The sequence below is a fragment of the Mauremys reevesii genome, linkage group 4, assembly GCF_016161935.1.
Source record: "Mauremys reevesii isolate NIE-2019 linkage group 4, ASM1616193v1, whole genome shotgun sequence".
NCBI lineage: Eukaryota > Metazoa > Chordata > Testudines > Geoemydidae > Mauremys > Mauremys reevesii.
Window position 1 is genome coordinate 103989448 of NC_052626.1, and position 19330 is coordinate 104008777.

The following is a 19330-nucleotide window of genomic DNA, read 5'->3' on the forward strand; positions in this document are numbered from 1 at the left end:
TTAGCCACCAGGACAGCAGGGGTGGTGATGTGGGATTCTGAATGGGGCATGACAGCAGTGCAAATAAATAAAAGCCCATCTTAGATGGTCTCCAAAATACATTTTGTTAAAAACAAACTGTATACTTATACATTATGAAATGTGTTGTATGCATATAAATTGTGCAATTATAATGTATACTGTACTAACAGGAATGATGATGATGTTCGTCCATCATTGTCGATGAAGACCTCAACAACTCATTTGTTCAATGACTGGACTCTGTGTGTCCGAAGATGACTGATCAGTCCAATTCGGGCGTAGAACGTACTGTCACACGTCGGACAGACATTTGATGGCACTGTCGATGATGTGCGGGCAGCTCTGGACTTGCGCAGCTCACGCTTTCTTTCAGCCTCAGCAGTACGCCTCGCCTCAGAGGTATTACTGCCTGTGTGAATGAGGCTGCGCCATGCTGGACGGTTCAGTGCGAGGGTTTCCCATGTTGCGGTGTTTATCTAACAGGAATAAATTGCAGATCAAGGGAAGACTAGGGTCAAAATTCTGGTCCCCACTGCACTATCTTTGCATTATTCTGGAAGGACAAATAGAGTTGGAAACTGACCACATCTCACAGAGTTGGCTCCTGCACCATCTCCTCTGTATTCAGTGTGTGTATGTAGCTGGCAGATAATTTACTGGAGATGTTAAAAGTTGTCTGAGTTCAAACCTGACTGGAATAAAACCTGTAACTGGCTCCCTCTCTTCTGCCTCACCACACCAGCAAAACACAGGTACTGCAGAGGATGTGGATCTAGGACTCTTACTAATTATATTTAAGAGGACAAGAAGGACAGATTCAGTATATCCACAGATCTCTAGTAAAGACACATAGTATTTTCCTGAAACATAGACAAGAGCCTGACCGGAATGAAAGCCAACACACAGCTGAATGAAGAGTAAATGCACACAAATAGTTGACAACATATTTGATGCAGTTTATATTATAGATGGAACTGGTGGCACTGCTTATCGTCAAAGTTGCCTTACATTTTCCACTATAAGACCGTGTTTTCAGTTGCTTATAAATTTACCAAACTTGGACAATTGATGCTGTAATTTTCAGTGCCTCAAGCTGATTTTTTAAGTTTCAGATAAAACAATTCAGCTGTTTCAAAAAATGAGATTAGTGGAAAGTATGCTGTTTAGTCCAAGTTAAAAAAAATCCTTACAACTGTTTGAAATGCTCCAGCACCTCCATGCTTTGGAGCAAGGACTTTACACTGAGCAAGAAAGGTTGCACCTTGTACTGTTCCCATGAAAAGTCATCCAAATTAGGGCAAGTTATAAGCTTTTGAAAACCTCAATTCTCACACGCTCATTAGAGGCTTTGGAAGTTTGATGGTTAAATCCTGTGAAGATTCTCCTTGTACTGAGCATGCACCATCTCACAGCAGTAGGTGCTGAGAAGAACTTCCCTGCAATTACTTTTCTCAGCTAGTGGGAGCTGATAGGCTGCTCTCAGTCCTATTCCCAGTACCACATCTGTCTTGTGCCCTGCTGGCATCCAGCCAATGTGGAGAAGAAAGCTGCCTGAATTGAATGCAGAAGGGACAAGAAGTGGACCTGGTGGAGGGAGTAGATGAGACAGAACTTGGAGTGGAGAGACTGGGACAGGGATTTCATGAGTGGGTGGGGCTGGGTGGAAGAGCCAGGGGTGGGGGTAAACAGAGACCAGATTGGGAGCTACTGAGACCAGACAAGGAGCTAGGCAGGGGAGACTAGGACTGGAAGCCCTAGAGGGCTGAGATAAGACAAGAAGTTGGAGGTGGAGGTGCAGGGGAGCCTGGGTTAAGAAACCTAGGAGACTGGGGTGAAGAGTTTGGGGTAAGGCTGAAGTTGGATGAGGATCCTGGAGAGGGAGTCTGGCAGGCAAAGTGAGAGGAAGATTGGGATTGGGAAGCACAGGAGTTGAAGGGTCTGTAAGCACTAGAGAATACTCCCTGCCAAAACCTGGGGTGAAACAAACAAACAAATGCACATCCTTAACTTTATTGCAGGTTGTATCTTCATTAGTCTTAGAAAGTAAGAGAGGTGAGTAAGATCCTTTATTGGACCAACTTCTCTGGAGGAACCGGGTGGAAGGTACAAGTTTTTGAGCTATACAGAGATCCCAACTGCTTGCTTCATTTGAAGTGACTGCTTCCAATATGTCTTGTCCCTTCTCCTTAACAATCTATCCCAACTTGTATTTAGCTCAGGCACTCTGCTTACTTCTCCAAACATGAAGAAAGGCTCAATGTAGCTCAAAATTTGTACCTTCCACCAACAGAAGCTGGTTCAATAAAAGGTTTTAACTCACCCACCTTGTCTCTCTCATACTTAACTTTAGTCACATGAGTAGGCCCAGTGCCTTCAGTGAAACTACTCATGTATGCAGGACCAGGGTATTAACATGGGATTGTGCCAGATAAATGATTTTAGTGGGAATTAGATGCTTAACCAGCTTAGGCACCTTTATACATCCCACTAGGTGCCACTGTGCATCTTTGGGTGCCTAAATACTTTTGAAAAGCTACTCCCAAGTAAACTGATAGCATGCATTGCAACACACTGGCAAGTACCTTCTAAGTAGAGAAGTGATTAATATGGTATTTCAGTACAAAAACTTTCATGCCAGACATTTTCATTGCAGAATGCAGAAATAGATATGCAATATATTTTAATTCAATCTCATTCAAATGTGACACAGTCCACAAAGTAATAGTCAATTAAAAGTGAAATAATTATGATAGTATTTTTAAACACTGTATATCTGAGACCACAAGGCCTGATTTCAATATTGCTTGCACCAGTCTCTCCCTTGCCCCCCCCCCAAATTAGCATAGCTCCATTACCTAATGGGGATCAGAATCAGGCCAGTGTGTCCTAACCCAAATCTGCTTCAGTCCTCTCAGGCTGATCTTGTCTTGGGTAATTTCCCTTGCTAGTATCATTTAGAGGAGCGGTTCTCAAAGTGTGGGTTGCCACCCCATTTTAAGGGGGTTTCCAGGGCTGGCGTTAGACTGGCTGGGCCCAGGACCAAAGCCCAAGCCCCACTGCCCAGCGCTGAAGCTGAAGCCCTGAGCCCCACTGCTCGGGGTTTGGGCTTCTGCTTCAGCCCTGGGCGGTGGGGCTTAGGTTACAGGCCCACCCACCCAGAGATGAAGCCCTTGGGCTTAGGCTTTGGCCCCAGTGCAGCAGGGCTCAAGTAGGCTCAGGCTTTGGTCCCCACTCTTGGGGTCATGTAGTAATTTTTGTTGTCAGAAGGGGGTCATGGTGCAATAAAGTTTGAGAAACCCAGATTTAGGGTTTATTCTCTTCTCACTTGCACTGGTACAACAACAGGGTAACTCCAATAACTTTAACAGAGTTAGGTTACCATATGTCCGTATTTTCCCAGACATTTTTAGATATTTAAAAATTCCTCCCAGACAGTGATTTAAGGACTAAAAAGCCAGGCATGTCTGGGAAAATACGGACATATGGTAACCCTATAACAGAGCTACTCCTGATTGACACATGTAAATGCAAAGAGAACAAAACTTATAGCCTACTTGCTTCTTCCTGTAGACAGAATAGCAGTTTGCATAAAAATATAGATGTGATAAAACAAATACCACCGTACACAAGCTGGAATGAATGAGAATCAGTCAAATTCATTCTGTGGGCAATGCCTTTACTCAACTCCTTTAGAAATTGTCTTAAGTCCTTCCAGCTGATAATGCCAAATTGCCTATTGGTAGATCAATGCTAGCCAAATCTACTTCCTTCTGTATGTTATTAGACTGTGCTAATGCCCTCAAAGCCTTGTCAATGCTACAAAAAATTACCCAGCACTGACACTGCATGTCAGCAAGGGGAGCAGCTGAAGATGTTTTAGTTTTAAGTGTAGACAAGGGGAAAACTGTATTCAGCACCATGTCAGAAATCATGGTTAGAGCAGAGGTGACTCCATCATACAAACCCCTTATCTTCTCCCTGTAGCAACCCCAACACCAAGGGGCACTTAAAGGCTACTTCTTCCAAGTACTAGATGCATGATCTTATCTTGCCCTTGTCTCCTACATAGATAAAATAACATGAAAGGTACCCAGAAGGCCAGTTAGACATAATGTATAACTTATCTGCAGAACCCACAGCTGTAAGATATTATGGAGGCAAATCTTTTTGTAAGAGGATTAGACATATAAGTTTGAAAGATAAAATAGCTATTTTGTTCATGCTTCAGGTAATAAATTGGTCAATTGAAGTCAGAAAGAGCTTCCTCCCTGTAGTAGTGGGTAATGCAGCATTAGGTGTATTATGGAGATTTTATACCTCCTCTGGAGCATCTGGTATAGAACTTACTGGAGACAGGATAATGGATTTGATGTACTATTGGTCTGTTCTGGTAAGACATGTCACGTTACTCTGTGCATAAGCACACACACACACACACACACACACACAGAGAGTATACAGGTCCACAAATACATCCCACCTTCTAAAACAGCATGCTAGAGATCTGGTAAGCTATGTGATAGTTCTGAAGGTTACATTATTTCAAATATAAACCATATTAAAATTTGATGCAACTCTTTTTCCTTGTTAGCTTTGGGGCAGAAATTCCTGCTTAATAACAAATATAGCACACACAGACATCTAAATGGGCTTGCTGTTGGTTTCAGAGGTTGTTTTTTGATCATTAAGAAAGTGAAAAGGGTAGACAATGCAACCCTTATTACTTACAACCAGTGGAATGCAAAAACAACAAGGAGTCCTTGTGGCACCTTAGAGGCTAACAAATTTATTTGGGCATAAGCTTTCGTGGGCTATAAACCACTTCATCAGATGCATGGAGTGGAAAATACAGCAGGCAGGTATAAATATACAGCACATACACATCCATGCTTCTGATGAAGTGGGTTATAGCTCACGAAAGCTTATGCCCAAATAAATTTGTTAGTCTCTAAGGTGCCACAAGGACTCCTTGTTGTTTTTGCTGATATAGACTAACACAGCTACCCCTCTGAAACCTACAACCAATAGAAAGGTTTCAGTGAAAAACAACTACCTTGCATACTTTTATAGTTGGTCCCAAAAATGGATTGAATTATCTATTTTATCTGTGTCAGCTGGATCCTGTTGCTTTTGATCTGTTTTCATAATTCCTGTTGATGTCAATACAATCAAAGTCAGTATACCTTGTGGGCCAGTGAGAGAAGATGATGAATAGTCCTGCCTTGGACTGAAGGCTGCATACAGCCTAAAATACCTGTTTGGGATTATTCAGAAATAATTGCGTAGAAATTAAAGAGGAGAAACCTTTTAATGTCTGTCTTTCTCACTTTCAATCTCCCCAATGTTTAGAGATTGATATTTTCATCAAGAATTCCATCATTTCAGTAGAAATTAAACACTTGTTGCAGCAAGAAACACAATCCACAGGGACAAATTACAAAGGGAGAAAAAAATCTTTTTAATGACTTACTGTTAACAGACTTCCTAAAGCAGTCAGAAAAGGACTCTTTTCATTTGAGACAGTTCTCACCTGGCACTGGCAGCCTCTAAAGCTTCTGTTATAAGATATGCAAACCTGAAGAATGAAGGGGAGTGGGGGGATAGCAGATGGAAGAGGGATAGAATAAAGGAGAAGTGATCAAAAGGAGGAATGATAGAGGAAAGAGAGGAGTAAGAAGTAGAAAGAGGTAGGAGAGAGGGCAAGATGGGTGTGAAAAGTATTTCCACACAGAGGCAATGAGAGAGATGGAGCTCAGGAGTGTGAGTTTGCAATGAAAAAGGAGGAGGGTTACCAGAAGCTGTGGAAGTCATTATCAGCCTAGACCTATCTATACTCTGTTCTCTTTGCACCTCTCTCACTTTGATGTTTAATGACAACTTTGCAGCTATGAAACTTTTATACTGATGCTAGCATAAGTAATCCTTCTATTAAGCCCTGAGGAATACTTGCTGGAAGCTGGTGGCAATTGCTTGAAGGTGATAGTGGCAGATCCTTCTAAATTCTCAGCAGCTGGGTCTGGTGCTTGAGTTTAGCCATGACGAGCTCTAGCTTCTGTGAATCGTTTGTGTGGCTGTATGCCCTTATAGGATGCAGAGGGGAAGGGCAGCAGAGGCTTACATTCTTATTTCAGAATTATGATACTGCTAAGTATTTTTGAGATATTAGGAATTTCTCAGCATGAAACAGATAATGAATGTGAATAACCTGAAAGAAAATTCATCAGCAGAAACCATTTTCCTGAATTTACCACAGGGTAAAGGGGGAGGAATTGGAGGTTGATGAATAAAACACAAAACCCACCATATCTTCATTTATTCCCACCGTTTATTCTCTTTCTTTAGTATGGGGTTTCCCTCTTATAGGAACTTTTCCCCCTCCCATTATGCCTTCCTGAGTCTGGCCTTTTAAATTTGGCTAAACAGCTCCAGATTTAAGTAGCCATTTAGTACCTAGATGCTTGTTGTGTCTTTCTCTCTACTTTTTTTAAAAATGTTTCTGAGAAACTGGTATATTTGTATTTGAATAATGTACTGATATGTTATCAGTTCTCTTAACTGTGAGCTTTATAGAAAGCTTCCTGAACACAACCCTTTATTCACAGCTACTCCTACTTTTCTATGATTGTTTGGAATCTTATCTGCTGACCTTGGTAGCAAAAATAAATGTTTTAGTCCTGTTAGAACTGCACAGCCAATGAAGTGATGTGAGAATGAGCTCCTCCATACTCAAATTACAGGGGCAGACCCTTTATTACTGATAATGCACAAGCCAGAAAAAAAATATTTTTCAGCCCACCCCCGGTGTGTTTGTCTGGCTGGTAGTTAGAAAACAAAATCAGGTAGTTTTACTGGTAAATAAGGCCACTGTAGTCTGGAGTCACTGACACTGGATGAAGGTAGAATCCCATGTTACCGAGTCACTGTGCAGACTAGCACTGCCTTGATTGTGAGGGAGTCACCGAAGGGAAGGAGGGGGTGGGACCAATTGGGGGCCTTTGATAGCGGCCGAATTATGGTAATCGGAGGAGGAGTCCCGGCGCCCCAGGCGTGGGGTGCTGCGGAGAGGGCTGAGCGCTGGAGAAGGGACAAGGAGAAAAAGAAAAGCCAGACGTAGGAAGAGCAAGCGAGGGCTTGTCCGCCCCGCTCTTCCCTCTGTTCTGCAGTGCTGTGCGCCCAGCCGCACTGAGATGTGCCCAGCGTGCAGGTAGGGAGCAGGCGGGCCGGCGTTACTTCGCTTTCCGCCGGAGAGCACCTGCCTCCTTCTCCGGGGGAGTTCGGCCTCCCGCTCAGGCCAAGCGGATGGAGCCCCGCTTCCAGCCCCACTGGCTTCTCTATGTTGGGCTCTCCTGCGTCTGGATCTCCCAAGGTGAGCTGCGCCTCGGGAAAGGGGGGAAGCGCTCTGCTGGGAGGGGGTGGCTTCGTCCCCCGACCCCTTGGTTAGCGCACTTCCCGCTGCCTTTCTCCGGTGGGGGAGAGGAGCCGCAGGGCAGCCCCCGGGCGCGCGCGGCAGGGGGACAGAGGATGGAGCCGCGCGCCTGGGGGGGAAGGGGCCGAGCTAGAGCTCGGGGGGAAGCAGCTGTCACGCTAACCCTGGCGACTGTCTTACAGCCCTGTCTGCATGGAGCGCCGGGGCGCAGCCCGCGCCGAGCGGGGACCCTCTGCTTCCCAGGTAAGAGGCTTCAATGGATTGGCTCGTTATCATCCCCAATGCGGGGGAGGGGGGTGATGCGATGGGTCTATTAGCGCCTAGCCTGGCTGTCTTTCCTTCTGCGCCCACCGGAGCTGCTTCAGTTACCCTGGGGGGCGGGGGGTCCTTGGGGACCCCCGTTCCATCCCTCCCTGCTGCCCCTCCAGGGACCTCCGGAGCCTGGTCTGAAGAGCAGATGGGATTCTCCCCCCGTCTTGCATGGCACGTTGGGGGGGCGAGAGGTCACAAAAGCCCCTAGAAGAGGAGCCCCTGGTCAGGGAACAGCCTGGACTCTCTGTGATCTGACCTGCGCGCTCCTCACGCTGAGCAGCCGTCGGGGGGGGGGGGGCAGTGGTTTAGGCGGGCCGGGCCTGTGGACTCAGGCGCTGGAGGAGCCCCCGGGAGCTGGTGGCGGGCGCTGTGGCAGGGACATCGGTTTGACCCCCCCCCGGGGTCGCCTTTGGCGCCTGAGAGCGGCCGCCGCCCGCAGCCGTGTAGGTTTGAAGCGCAAACTCGCTGTGTGACGGTTACGCCTGGGTAGTAAAGGTGCGGATTACCTCCGCCGAACAGACCCAGCCTTGTTCTTCTCTTCCCCAGGAACGGCAGCCGTGCAGGGCCGCGGAAAGGGGATCCCGTTGCGCCGGCAAGGCAGGTAGGCGAGGCGCAGCCACTCACCTGGGCGAGCCCTTCTATGCAGGGCGTGCTAGTGCACAGCTGCAGCTCGGGCCACCAGTTAGCTACTCACTTACGTGTCAGAGGAGGGAGTCCACCCGCTGAGAGCTTGGGCAGCGTTTATATTCCATCATGTTCTCCCGAGCTGGGAGACAAACTCCGTTTTCTTGTCCGCCTGTGGCAGCTAACTGTGTTAGACAAGTTGTGCTCTCACAGGCCTGCAATGAGCGCTGGTTGTCTTTAGCCGTGGATGGTCCTTTGCCTTTATGATTTATCGAAAGATTAGTCGATGGGGGAGGAATTGTGCATGAACCCTACCAGGAAGAGAACAGGTACATCGACTAATGTGTTTAAATGTTAGACATCCTTAAAATGGCATTTAAGAGTACTATTTCTCCCCATGCTAATTTCCCCCCCTACTGTTACTCGCACCTTCTTGTCAACTGTTGGAAATGGGCCATCCTGATTATCACTACAAACGTTTTTTTTTCTCCTACTGATAATAGCCCACCTTAACTGGTTACTCTCGTTATAGTTAGGTATGGCAACACCCATTTTTTCATGTCCTCTGTGTATATACATCTTCTTACTGTATTTTCCACTGCATGCATCCAGTGAAGTGTGTTTTTGCCCACAAAAGCTTATGCTCAAATAAATTTCTTAGTCTGTAAGGTGCCACAAGTACTCCTAGTTCTTTTTGCTGATACAGACTAACATAGCTACCACTCGGAAACATTTCTGGTTGTGTTTCTAATCTGAAATGATGGGAAATCCTGCTGTGTTTCCTTAGCACATTGACAATCTAGCTAGCCATGTCAAACTAAGATTTTAGAAGGTGCAAATTAATGGGAACTGTAGATGAAAATTAGATTTTTTTTTTGAAAAGTGAATCAGTAATGTATGCTCAAACGATTACATTTTATATTTCTTCCACTAAGCATATTGAATTGATGGTCTTTAGCAACATTTCATACAGGGCAGTATTTCAAGGATTAATGAGCAGTGCATAGGGAAGAGTGTTATCATTGCTTTCCAGCCTTGAAAAAACACACACACACACACACACACTCAAACTTCGCAATAATGCGCCTCACCATAACGCGAAATCACATATAATGCAATCATAAGTTGGCTCCCCTTTAAGACCTAATAACAGTGGTCCCCAATGCCATGGCGCCCGCTGGGACATTGATGTGCCCCTGCCTAGTGCCCGGCAGGGGAGAGAAGCTGCGGCCCCGTGCCTGCCAGGGACAGAGAACTCTGAGGCTGCGGGTGCCGGTGCTCACTGTCCCCAGCAGGTGTGGGGCAACGGCTTCTCTCCAGCTTGGATGTTCATTTTTTGTATGTATTTTACTTTGGCAACAGAATACTATCCTATTCAGCTTGCTTCTGAAATGCAATTTCCCTTATTACTTTGTATGCTTTTCTGTCTTTGATTAGGGAAAGAAAATCCCATTTTGCACCCTTTAATTAGGTTCCCAGAAGGGAATCTGGTTCTGTCTCCTCTTTCTCTCCACTGTTTGTTTCTGGAAAAGTTCAGTGGAGAGAAAAATATGCTACACAGCCACAACCAGGTAATTAAGTCGACCACAGATAAAGTCAAAGGCTTTCTTTAAAAAGGTATTCAGGGAACAGTAACTGGCTCTTTGTTCCTTCTATGTTAGACTACTGATCCTAAATCACTCAGCTCAACCTTTTGTGGGAAATACTGTGTATATCTGGTAGATTAAAAAAAGTTAGCTAAAGTCAGCACTTAATTATTGAGATGGGATACTGATTAACGTGTAATATTAACAGTAGTTATCCTACCTCCTTTTGAGTCTTCTAAAAGTGTGTTACAAAACTGTAAAAAGGACTTGAATGTTAAAGCTCTTGAGCATGAAATATTGTAAATAATAAAGTTAACCAAATTTTAAGGTCATTTTTGTGGACATAGTTGTTATGGTTTAACTAACTATATTTAAGAATGGCCATACTGGGCCAGACCAATGTTCCATCTAGCCCAGTATCCTGACTTCCAACAGTGGCTGTTGCCAGATGCTTCAGAGGAAGTGAACAGAACAGGGCAATTAATCAAGTGATCCATCCCCTGTCATCAAATTCCAGCTTCTGGCAGTCAGAGGTTTGGGGACACTCAAAGCATGGGGTCACACCCTGACCATCTTGGCAAGTAGCCGTTGGTGGACTTATCTCATTCTTTTTTGAAACCAGCTATACTTTTGGCCTTCACATATCCCCAGCAACAAGTTCCACAGGTTGACTCTGCCTTGTGTGAAGAATTACTGATTTATATTTGTTTTAAATCTGCTGCCTGTTAATTTCATTGGGTGACCCCTGGTACTTGTGTTATGTGAAGAGATAAATAACTCTCTTCCTCATTCACTTTCTCCACACCGTTCATGATTTTATGGATCTTGCTCATATCCTGCCTTAGTCATCTCTTTTCTAAATTGAGCACACCCAGTCTTTTTAAACAACCATAATCATTTTTGTTGCCCTTCTCCATTTCCAATCCTGATGTACACTTTTTGAGATGGGGTGACCAGAACTATATGCAATATTCAAGGTCTGGCCATTTCATGGATTTATATAGTGGCATTCTGATATTTTCTATTTTATCTATCTCTTTCCTAATGATTCCTAACATGTTAGCTTTTTTGATTGCCGCTGCACATTGAGCAGATATTTACAGAGAACTATCCATGATGATGCTAAGATTTTTCTTGAGCAGTAATAGCTAATTTACACCCCATAATTTCATATATATAGTGGGATTGTTTTCCAATGTGCATTACTTTGCATTCATCAATATTGAATGACATTTTGTTGCCCAGTCACTCTTTCATTACATTCATGAATAATATAATTTTTACAAATTTGGCAACACTTCTTAACTATAGTTTCCAAAAAGATTACTCATGTTGTAAACTGGTGTATAATATGCATAGACATTGAAAAGCTGTTTACTTTTATTAAAATTGTACAATGTTTATATGTAAAAGATCACTGAATTGAGAAAACTGTAGGAACTGCTGTTTCAGATCTGGAATAAATGAGTGAATTGAATGATACTGTTTAGGGTGGTAATGTATATTTAGAATAGATGCTATTGCAAAATAATCTTTTTAAGACAGAGACTGAGTAAAAGTTACTAGAGGTAAATGTAGCTGGATCTGACTCTGGAGTGGCCACTTATTATTATATTTATAAAAACAACAAGGGGTCCAGTGGCACCTTAAAGACTGACTAAGATTTATTTGGGCATAAGCTTTCGTGGGTAAAAAACCCTCACTTCAGATAATTTTCACTCCATGCATCTGAAGAAGTGAGGTTTTTTATCCACGAAAGCTTATGCCCAAATAAATCTGTTAGTCTTTAAGGTGCCACCGGACTTCTTGTTGTTTTTGTGGATACAGACTAACACGGCTACCTCCTGATAATTTATATTTATAAGTTTCTGCTTTTGATGAGCCAATGTGAAAAAACGTTAACTAGCATTACTTCTTGTTAGTACTGGAACAAAGAAACTGGGAATTGTTAAGATGACATACCAGGTGTCTTTATGTCAAATGAATGGTTAATTAGATTTTATACTTCAGATGAGCACATTCTGTACACTGCAATGTAACTGGCACTGTGTGAAATAAAAATAATCACTTGAATTCTTATATATAGGAAACTCTGCTCTTCTGTTAAGTATAAGACTAAAGCTGGGTTGATGGTTGCAATTTGATACTTTGAGTAGGAGGGGTGATGGAACTCTTAACAGTTCTGAAGGACTTTTTAAAGCCTCAATCATAGTTTTATGCTGTTACTGTCCTTCCTTCTGTATTGCTCTTAATTGTTCGCAATTAAGACAGAAGTGACTTGGCATTTGGAACATTTTCTACTTTGTGAACACCTTTGTTTGATGTTCATACTAGCCTCGAAATGTAGTGTTTGATACATTTTTACAAGGTTTGATGCCTTTTGTATATTTTCAACAAAACTTAATGACCATGGGTGCATTAAAGCACACTTTTTACAAGAGCTGATATAAAAATATTCCCTATTTATAATGGGGTTGCAAAAGAAAATAGAAAAAAAATGGTTGGTCATTTTGAACTTTGTTTCCTATACAAAAGTCTACAGAAAATAGTCTTTAACTAGTGGTTCTGAAAATGGGTGTTTTGTTTTATTACATTGCAAGCACTGATACCTCATCTGTTACTATGTTATCTGACTATCCCATTTAATATAGACAGTCTCTTGTTAACCATATACAGGGGCGGCTCTAGGCACCAGCTAAGCAAGCACCTGCTTGGGGCAGCCCATTTGCAGGGGCGGCATGGGAGCTGAGAACCAACAGGCGGCTCTGGGAGCTGTAGTTCCTTGGTTAGCTCCCTGCCTGTAGAGCCAGCCCTGGAGCAGGGAAAGAACTACATTTCCCAGCATTCCATTGGCCACTACCAACAGGAAAGGAAGGAGGGAGACCTCATGCAGCAGCGTGCTGTGAGTGGAGAGTTGCACTGTGAATGGTAGGGAGACCATATTTTAACATTCAAAAAACAGGACACTCCAGGGGGAGGGAAGCCCCATCCTGCCACCATCCACTCCCTCCACTGCCCCCCACAGAAACCCCAACCCATCCAACTCCCCCCTCACTCCTTGTCCCCTGATCACCCCCTCCTGGGACCTCACCCCCTATCTAAGTGCTGCTGGTCCTTGTCCCCTGATTGCCCCCTCCCGGGACCCCTGCCCCTAACTGCCCCCCAGGACCCCACCCCCATCTAAGCCTCCTTCTCCTTGTCCCCAACTGCCCCCTCCTGAGACCATCCCAACTTCCCCAGGACTCCACCCCCTACCTGTCCCCTGACAAACCCCTGGGTCTCCCATGCCTATCCAACCGCTGCCTGTCCCCTGACTGCCCCCCTGAACCTCCACCCCATCCAACCCCCCCGTCCCTTGATTGCCCCCGGAATCCCCTACTCCTTCTCCAACCCCCTAGCCCTCTTACCGTGCCACTCAGACCAGCGTGTCTGGCTCCACGCAGCTCCAGACACGCTGCTGCATACATGCTGCCATGTTCCCCTGCAGAGCCCACAGTCCCCCCCCCACACACCCAGCACCTGCCTTCCAGATTTGAACACCTCAAAATTCAGGAGTGCTCAAGCTCAGTTTGGGCAGCTGTTACTTCATTTCTCCCAAATCAAATATATTGATCCACTGTAACTTGCTGTAGAAAAAGTAGGATAAAATTGAGCAAGAAATGCTTCCCAGTGGTTATTAGGACTGGAATTGCTATTTTCAACAGCCATTGCCTTTTTTGCTTGTTTGTTTAAAAAGAAGACAGTGATATTGCATTGGCAAATTCCCCATAGAAAGAAGGAGTGGAACAAAAGAATAATAAAGGCACCTCAACTTTTCCTCCATGTATGGAGGACAGTCTTATAATATTCATCCAGATATCCTCCAATCACACAAGATGAAAATTGTTCCACTTTACTGCAGCTCTGTAACCACATGGGAACCAATCCTGTCTGTGTTCTGTGCACATCCAAAATTCCTGCTGAATGACCCGCCCTGGGAGCGAGTTACCAGTGACCCAGGGCTGCGGCGGAAGGAGGGTGCAGGTGCGGGGAGGAGAGCCCAGGGCTGGGGCAGCAGGAGGTGTGTGTGTGGGGGGCACTGGTGGGGGGCAAGGGAGGAGCCCAGCGCTGGGGTGGCAGGGGTGGGGAGGGGGAGAGCCCAGGGCGGGGGCCGCAGCGGGGTGGTGGGGGCAGGGGCGGGGGGGGGGGGAGAGCCCAGGGCTGGGATGGGGGGGGCAGCCAAATTTTTTTTTGCTTGGGGCGGCAAAAAACCTAGAGCCGGCCCTGACCATATATTACATTGGAATCTAGATACTAGAAGCCACATCTTCAAAAGCAAATGGATAAAATTGTATCTGCAGTTTTTTCATATCTCTATATACAAAAATATTAGTTGTACATGCAAGCTACATTTTTTTCCTATAAATTGGGTAAATACCAAACCACAACATATGCAAATTATATTTGCCTGTACATCTCCAAGGCTTTGTACTTTGAAGAAGTTATCAAAATAATGAAATGCATAATATAGGACTGTGGGTTGAAGCCCCTTTGATTAAATGGTCCTAAAGAATGTTGTCTCTTTAAATTTTCTGGAGACTGTTAGATTAATGATGGCCAGGGCTGAAAGGTTAGACTGTATGCCTAAACTGTTTTTAAAGTGCTGGCACGAGCTTCTATTGTTAGATTAGGACTAGACCAACTCCATTTCAAATTCAAAGATATGTGATACAGATGCCCAGTATGGAAGCTGGGAGCCGGGGGTTGTTTGCATTGTGAATAGTTAAGTTACTTGATGGGAGGACAGAATGCAACCTGGGGAAAGAAAGAAACTGAAGAGATTAATATTGAAAGAATGCTCTTCCCCCCTCCCCCACCAAAAAAAGGAATTGAAAGAGTAAAAGGAATCTCAAAATAAGAGAATTGTAGAGCAATGGGAATTCCAACAAAGAACAACACATGTGAAATGGACTAGAAACAATGAAAGCCAAAAAGGTAATTTGAGAAAAGGAATGAAACTGGATCTAGAGGTATCTAACTCATAGTAACTTTGCAAACATGGAATGGGGGAAAACAACAAGACAAATTAGAAAGCTTAGCTGCCTAGTGGAGATGACAGCAGAAGTTTTCAGGAAAAAGGGAACCTAAGAGGAGAACCTGACTATATTTTTGAGCAATACATGATGGAAATTTACTGAGTGCGGGAGAGGGAATGAGACACAGATGACAGGAAGCTTTTAGGGCCTAACCCAGAGTTTATTGAAGTTGATTGAAAGGCTCCCATTAACTTCAATGGACTTTAGATCAGGCCATGACCTTAAAAATGGAATATATCTTTACTTTAAGAAAAGACCTTGCATAACTGTATCCTGTTAGTAACGGTTATTTTGTTTCAGGAGTACAGAACACAAACAATGGTAAATGATTTTGCAGTAGTAAATTCCTAGCTGTTCATTTCTTGGACTATTTCATTTGGTGATGAGAATTTCCAAAACAGGAAATTGTTTGCACTGATTGCCTTTGTTAAATAAAAGCATGAAGGTGTAGAGGCTGTAATTTTTAGGAGGTGGGGGAAAGGGGAGTGTGTGGATACAGTTTTTGTAGCTCATATTGGTATTTTGGAAGTTGTTACTATGTTTGTTTTTTTTAAATCCTCTGTATAATAACTGGAACATAATGTGCTCTGGGCTCGTTTATAAGAATCCTTTATTCCAATCTATTTAAAATCCTAATCCCTGCTAAAAAGTTGATGGCACAATATGGCCATAATCTATTTGACTACTCCGAGTCATTATCTAGGTATGAATCCTAGTAAAAAGGTCAGAATTTACTATTGGATTTTATGAGGTGAAAAATAGCTTGAACAAACAATAATATAATTTGTTTAAATGAGTTTGGTTTTTTTCTTGTTTTTGTAAAGGAGCCTGGAACTTCAGTTTATATCTCTTCATCTACTACAACATCCTCATCCTGGGAAAGAAGCTTTCGTAGTATGAAATGTGAAGAATCCAGTAAGCTACTTTTTTTTTTAAATAAGAAGAGTAATAGACAACTCATGAAATAGTTTGATATGAGTATTAAGTCCTACACAGGGAATTAGAACAACATATGGAAAAAAAATGTTTTTACAGCACTTACCATAATAGGGCCTCACCTGATTAATCTGCCTGTTTATACCAGTGGCTAAACTGTTCTCATAACGGTATATATTTGTAATTTATTTGCACATTATAAGCAACATTATTTTAATTTGAGGTCATGTTCTTCTTTCTGATACTACTTTGAGTCTTTTTGTAACACCCGTTGGTCTTCCATTTTATGTTTCGGTTGTTGTTGTTCTGGTCTGCTTGTTTTTCCATGCAGGATCTATTTTGGAGACTCTCCGATTCCTTCTGCAGACATTTATCTTTCATGTACCGTGTATGTTTTGATTTAGCTCCATTGCTTTATAAATGTTCCCAAAACACCTGGGGTATAACAATAATATATGATTCAGCACATTTCTATCACATAAAAATCAAATGTTCAATGGCTTCACTTTTTATTGTGCTGAGATTAATAGATGAGAGAACACAATCTATCACAGTGCCAGAGTGCCTAAGAACAGTCTACAAATTAAATAGGCATATTAGGTCAAAGGGACATTATTGCTTTGAATAGCATGTGTCTATAGGTTTTTCTATTATGCTTTTCACAAATTGATATTCTAAAAAGGCTTTGGCTTTCAGGGTTTGTGCTTTGTAACTGAGCACTAGGGCTAAGTTGAGGTAGTTGCATAGTAATTCTCAAAATAATGATTACCCAGTTATTAAATTATATTGTATTTATAATCCCTAGTTACAGTTTTGTTTTAATTCTCCAAACCTTGTTATAGTTCCATTCCCATTGTGGGCAATGTATATATTTTATTATGCAATATCTAATGTTACCATATGCTATTTTTTTGAATAGAATATTTACTTCTCAATTATATTTGTTTTCTCAAACACAGTGGTACCATATTCTATTCCCATATTTAGTAATGTAAATCTGGAGGGATTCTGTTGAACTGAGTGGAGTTCCTCTAAATTTAAACCAGCATAAGACAGAGCAGGACTTGGCTCATTATCATAACATTTTGCATAAATATGTAGGTAACAAAAATAGCATGTCACCATTCACCATTGCACACCTCTCTGATTGTGTATAAAGCACCATGACCCATTACTTTTTGGTCAGTACTGTTAGCTAATGACTGAGTTACAAGATATTGTGTGTCTTGAAACTCTGGAGAAACACATAAGCAAGGTAGCATCTCATTGAGGATGAACTGTTCATTTAGCATGTGAAAACTATGGGCCAGGTCCTCAGCTGGCATAAATCAGTGTAGTTCAATTGAATTCTCTTTCAACCCTCATTGTGATTAATTTTGCCCTCTTAATGAAGCCAGTTACTTATACAGAGCATGAAGTATAGTAATATGGATGCTTTATACACAAATATACAGACAAGATCCTTGCTCCAGAGAATGAATAGTCTAAACAGGATGAAATTCACTCTTGTGGAGAGGAGAGAGCCAATACAGAGTCTATGCACCACTTAAGTTTCGCTTTAGATCTACAAGTCAGACTTAAGTGCTGCATACCATAGCCCTCTGCACAGGAGTGGATGTCACCTGTGATGTTCAACGTGATGGTGCTTCACCTGCTTTATTCAGAGGTACTCCATACCCTGGGAGAATATGCAGCTCACAACACAATACCATATGAGATTTAGTTGTTGAATCCTGTAGCACAGAACCTCCTGCTTCTATGCAAGAAAATCCTTCCACTTATTCAAAGAGAATATCCCAAAGATACACAGAGTTTTGTTAGTAAGCAATGTTGACTGATGAATCATGTGGGTATGTGTAATGTGTGTGGGGAAGAGGGAGGGGTAATTTCTTTTGTAGTGTCTCCCATCTTTCTGTTCCATGTTGTATAATGCTCTTCCAGGCACACGCAATCAAAAAGTTGCTTGCCAAATGCAGGAGGTTGCTTTGTCTTGAAAGACTTGCCATGGGCTATTTTGAAAATTGCATTGCTATTGAGAAATCAGAGTGACACACTTGTGTCACTTGAATGCTGGCAAAATCTAAACCCAATTTATCCCATTCTGTGCAATTTCTAGCACCGGATTTCAGAGAGGGTCAGAAACACTTAAATACATGCTGAGAGGACACCCTCAACTCCAGTTTGAAAAGATTCATTTGGCTTGAGAACATGTTGGGTTTTTTAAGATGATTACAAATTGAAAGGAAGCTGAATGCTGGCATGAGAGGTTGTTCAGTGAAAGCCTAAAGAGCTACTTGATAGGTGCAACAAAATTAAAGTAACCCAGGTTTCCACTTGCACGTTATCTGAGGCCTTCTGAGTGACTACCCAGTGAAGCAGGACTGAAATCAGGCTGTACTGCACTAGTAATACTTAATTGTTTTACACACCTTCTTGTGAAAGGAAGGACAACCTGAAGACTGTCAGATCACCTGACTAATTTTGTTATCAGTGTAAACTGTTATCTGGGGATTCACTCAATTTTCAGAACACAGCAGCACCTCAACCAATTCAGACAACCCAATCAAAGTGGACATTTGCATTTCATTTAGCTTATCTAGAAGGACAGATGCCTAATGACCTTCACACTGAAGGCTAAATTACTCTTGTTAAAGGTGGTATCTCACCACTTTGCTAAAGGCACTGGCTAGTGTAACATGCTGGGAGTCAAGATTCCTTAGTTCTATTCCCAATCTTGGGAGACAGTGGGCAGGACCAGGAATGAAAGGTGCTAGGCTATTATGCATAAAATTCATCCTACTTCAGAGACCCATTAGTAGGCTTATGCATCACTTACGTTCTCTAAAAAGGGTATGTGGTACAAAAGTCTTGTACAGGTGTAACCTGCAAACATTCTGGGTGTGGTGTTCTGTCCTATCTAGTGGCACAGAGACCACTTACAGAGAAAGATAAAGTGAGTCTGCTCTGCAGCTTTAGCTAACAGCCAGTTATCTTTTAGCTCATGCAGTGGAGGCTCATGCACTGTGCTCCAGAGGTCCCAGATTTGATCCCGCCTGCTGACAACCGGGGTATGTCGGTGTTTCACAGGCTCTATGCAAAGGGGTGAATTTTCACATGGAGGGATTGAGGAAGGCAGCTGTAGAGTGCAAAAGGGATTAATTATGTCATTATCTAAATCATTCTTGATTTGTGCATTTTCAATAATCTGGGTTGTATTTTCCAGTGCCAAATTGCTCTTTGTGAAAATGCTCACAGGAAAATTCCTCTTGTACAGGGCAGGGGATTGTCCACTATGGTAAAGCTAGCAGAGGTGGTGTAGTTACTACCTATGATTGATGCTCACCCTATCC

At 43.0% G+C, this 19330-nt stretch overlaps 2 protein-coding genes across 7 annotated transcripts in view; one reads left to right on the forward strand and one right to left on the reverse strand.

Moving 5' to 3' along the window:
• USH1C (USH1 protein network component harmonin) overlaps positions 1–5854 on the reverse strand; it is a 105569-nt gene extending 99715 nt beyond the window's left edge. Inside the window, exon 1 of one of the 2 annotated variants that reach the window (XM_039538676.1) lies at positions 5552–5854. The gene's annotated coding sequence lies outside the window, so the exon portion shown is untranslated. Of the gene's footprint in view, positions 1–5491 lie in introns of both variants that reach the window. The other variant, XM_039538674.1, reaches the window with a different exon arrangement.
• A 1166-nt stretch (positions 5855–7020) lies between these two features.
• The window catches only part of OTOG (otogelin), a 161147-nt gene continuing 148837 nt past the window's right edge, over positions 7021–19330 (forward strand). For 2 of the 5 annotated variants that reach the window (XM_039537298.1, XM_039537299.1), the window contains exons 1-4: positions 7023–7387; positions 7630–7690; positions 8306–8360; positions 15869–15959. In XM_039537298.1, coding sequence (XP_039393232.1) covers positions 7321–7387; positions 7630–7690; positions 8306–8360; positions 15869–15959 — 274 coding nt within the window. In that variant the 5' untranslated portion in view covers positions 7023–7320. Of the gene's footprint in view, positions 7388–7629; positions 7691–8305; positions 8361–8518; positions 8713–15868; positions 15960–19330 lie in introns of those variants that run through there. The other 3 variants (XM_039537303.1, XM_039537300.1, XM_039537302.1) reach the window with 3 other exon arrangements.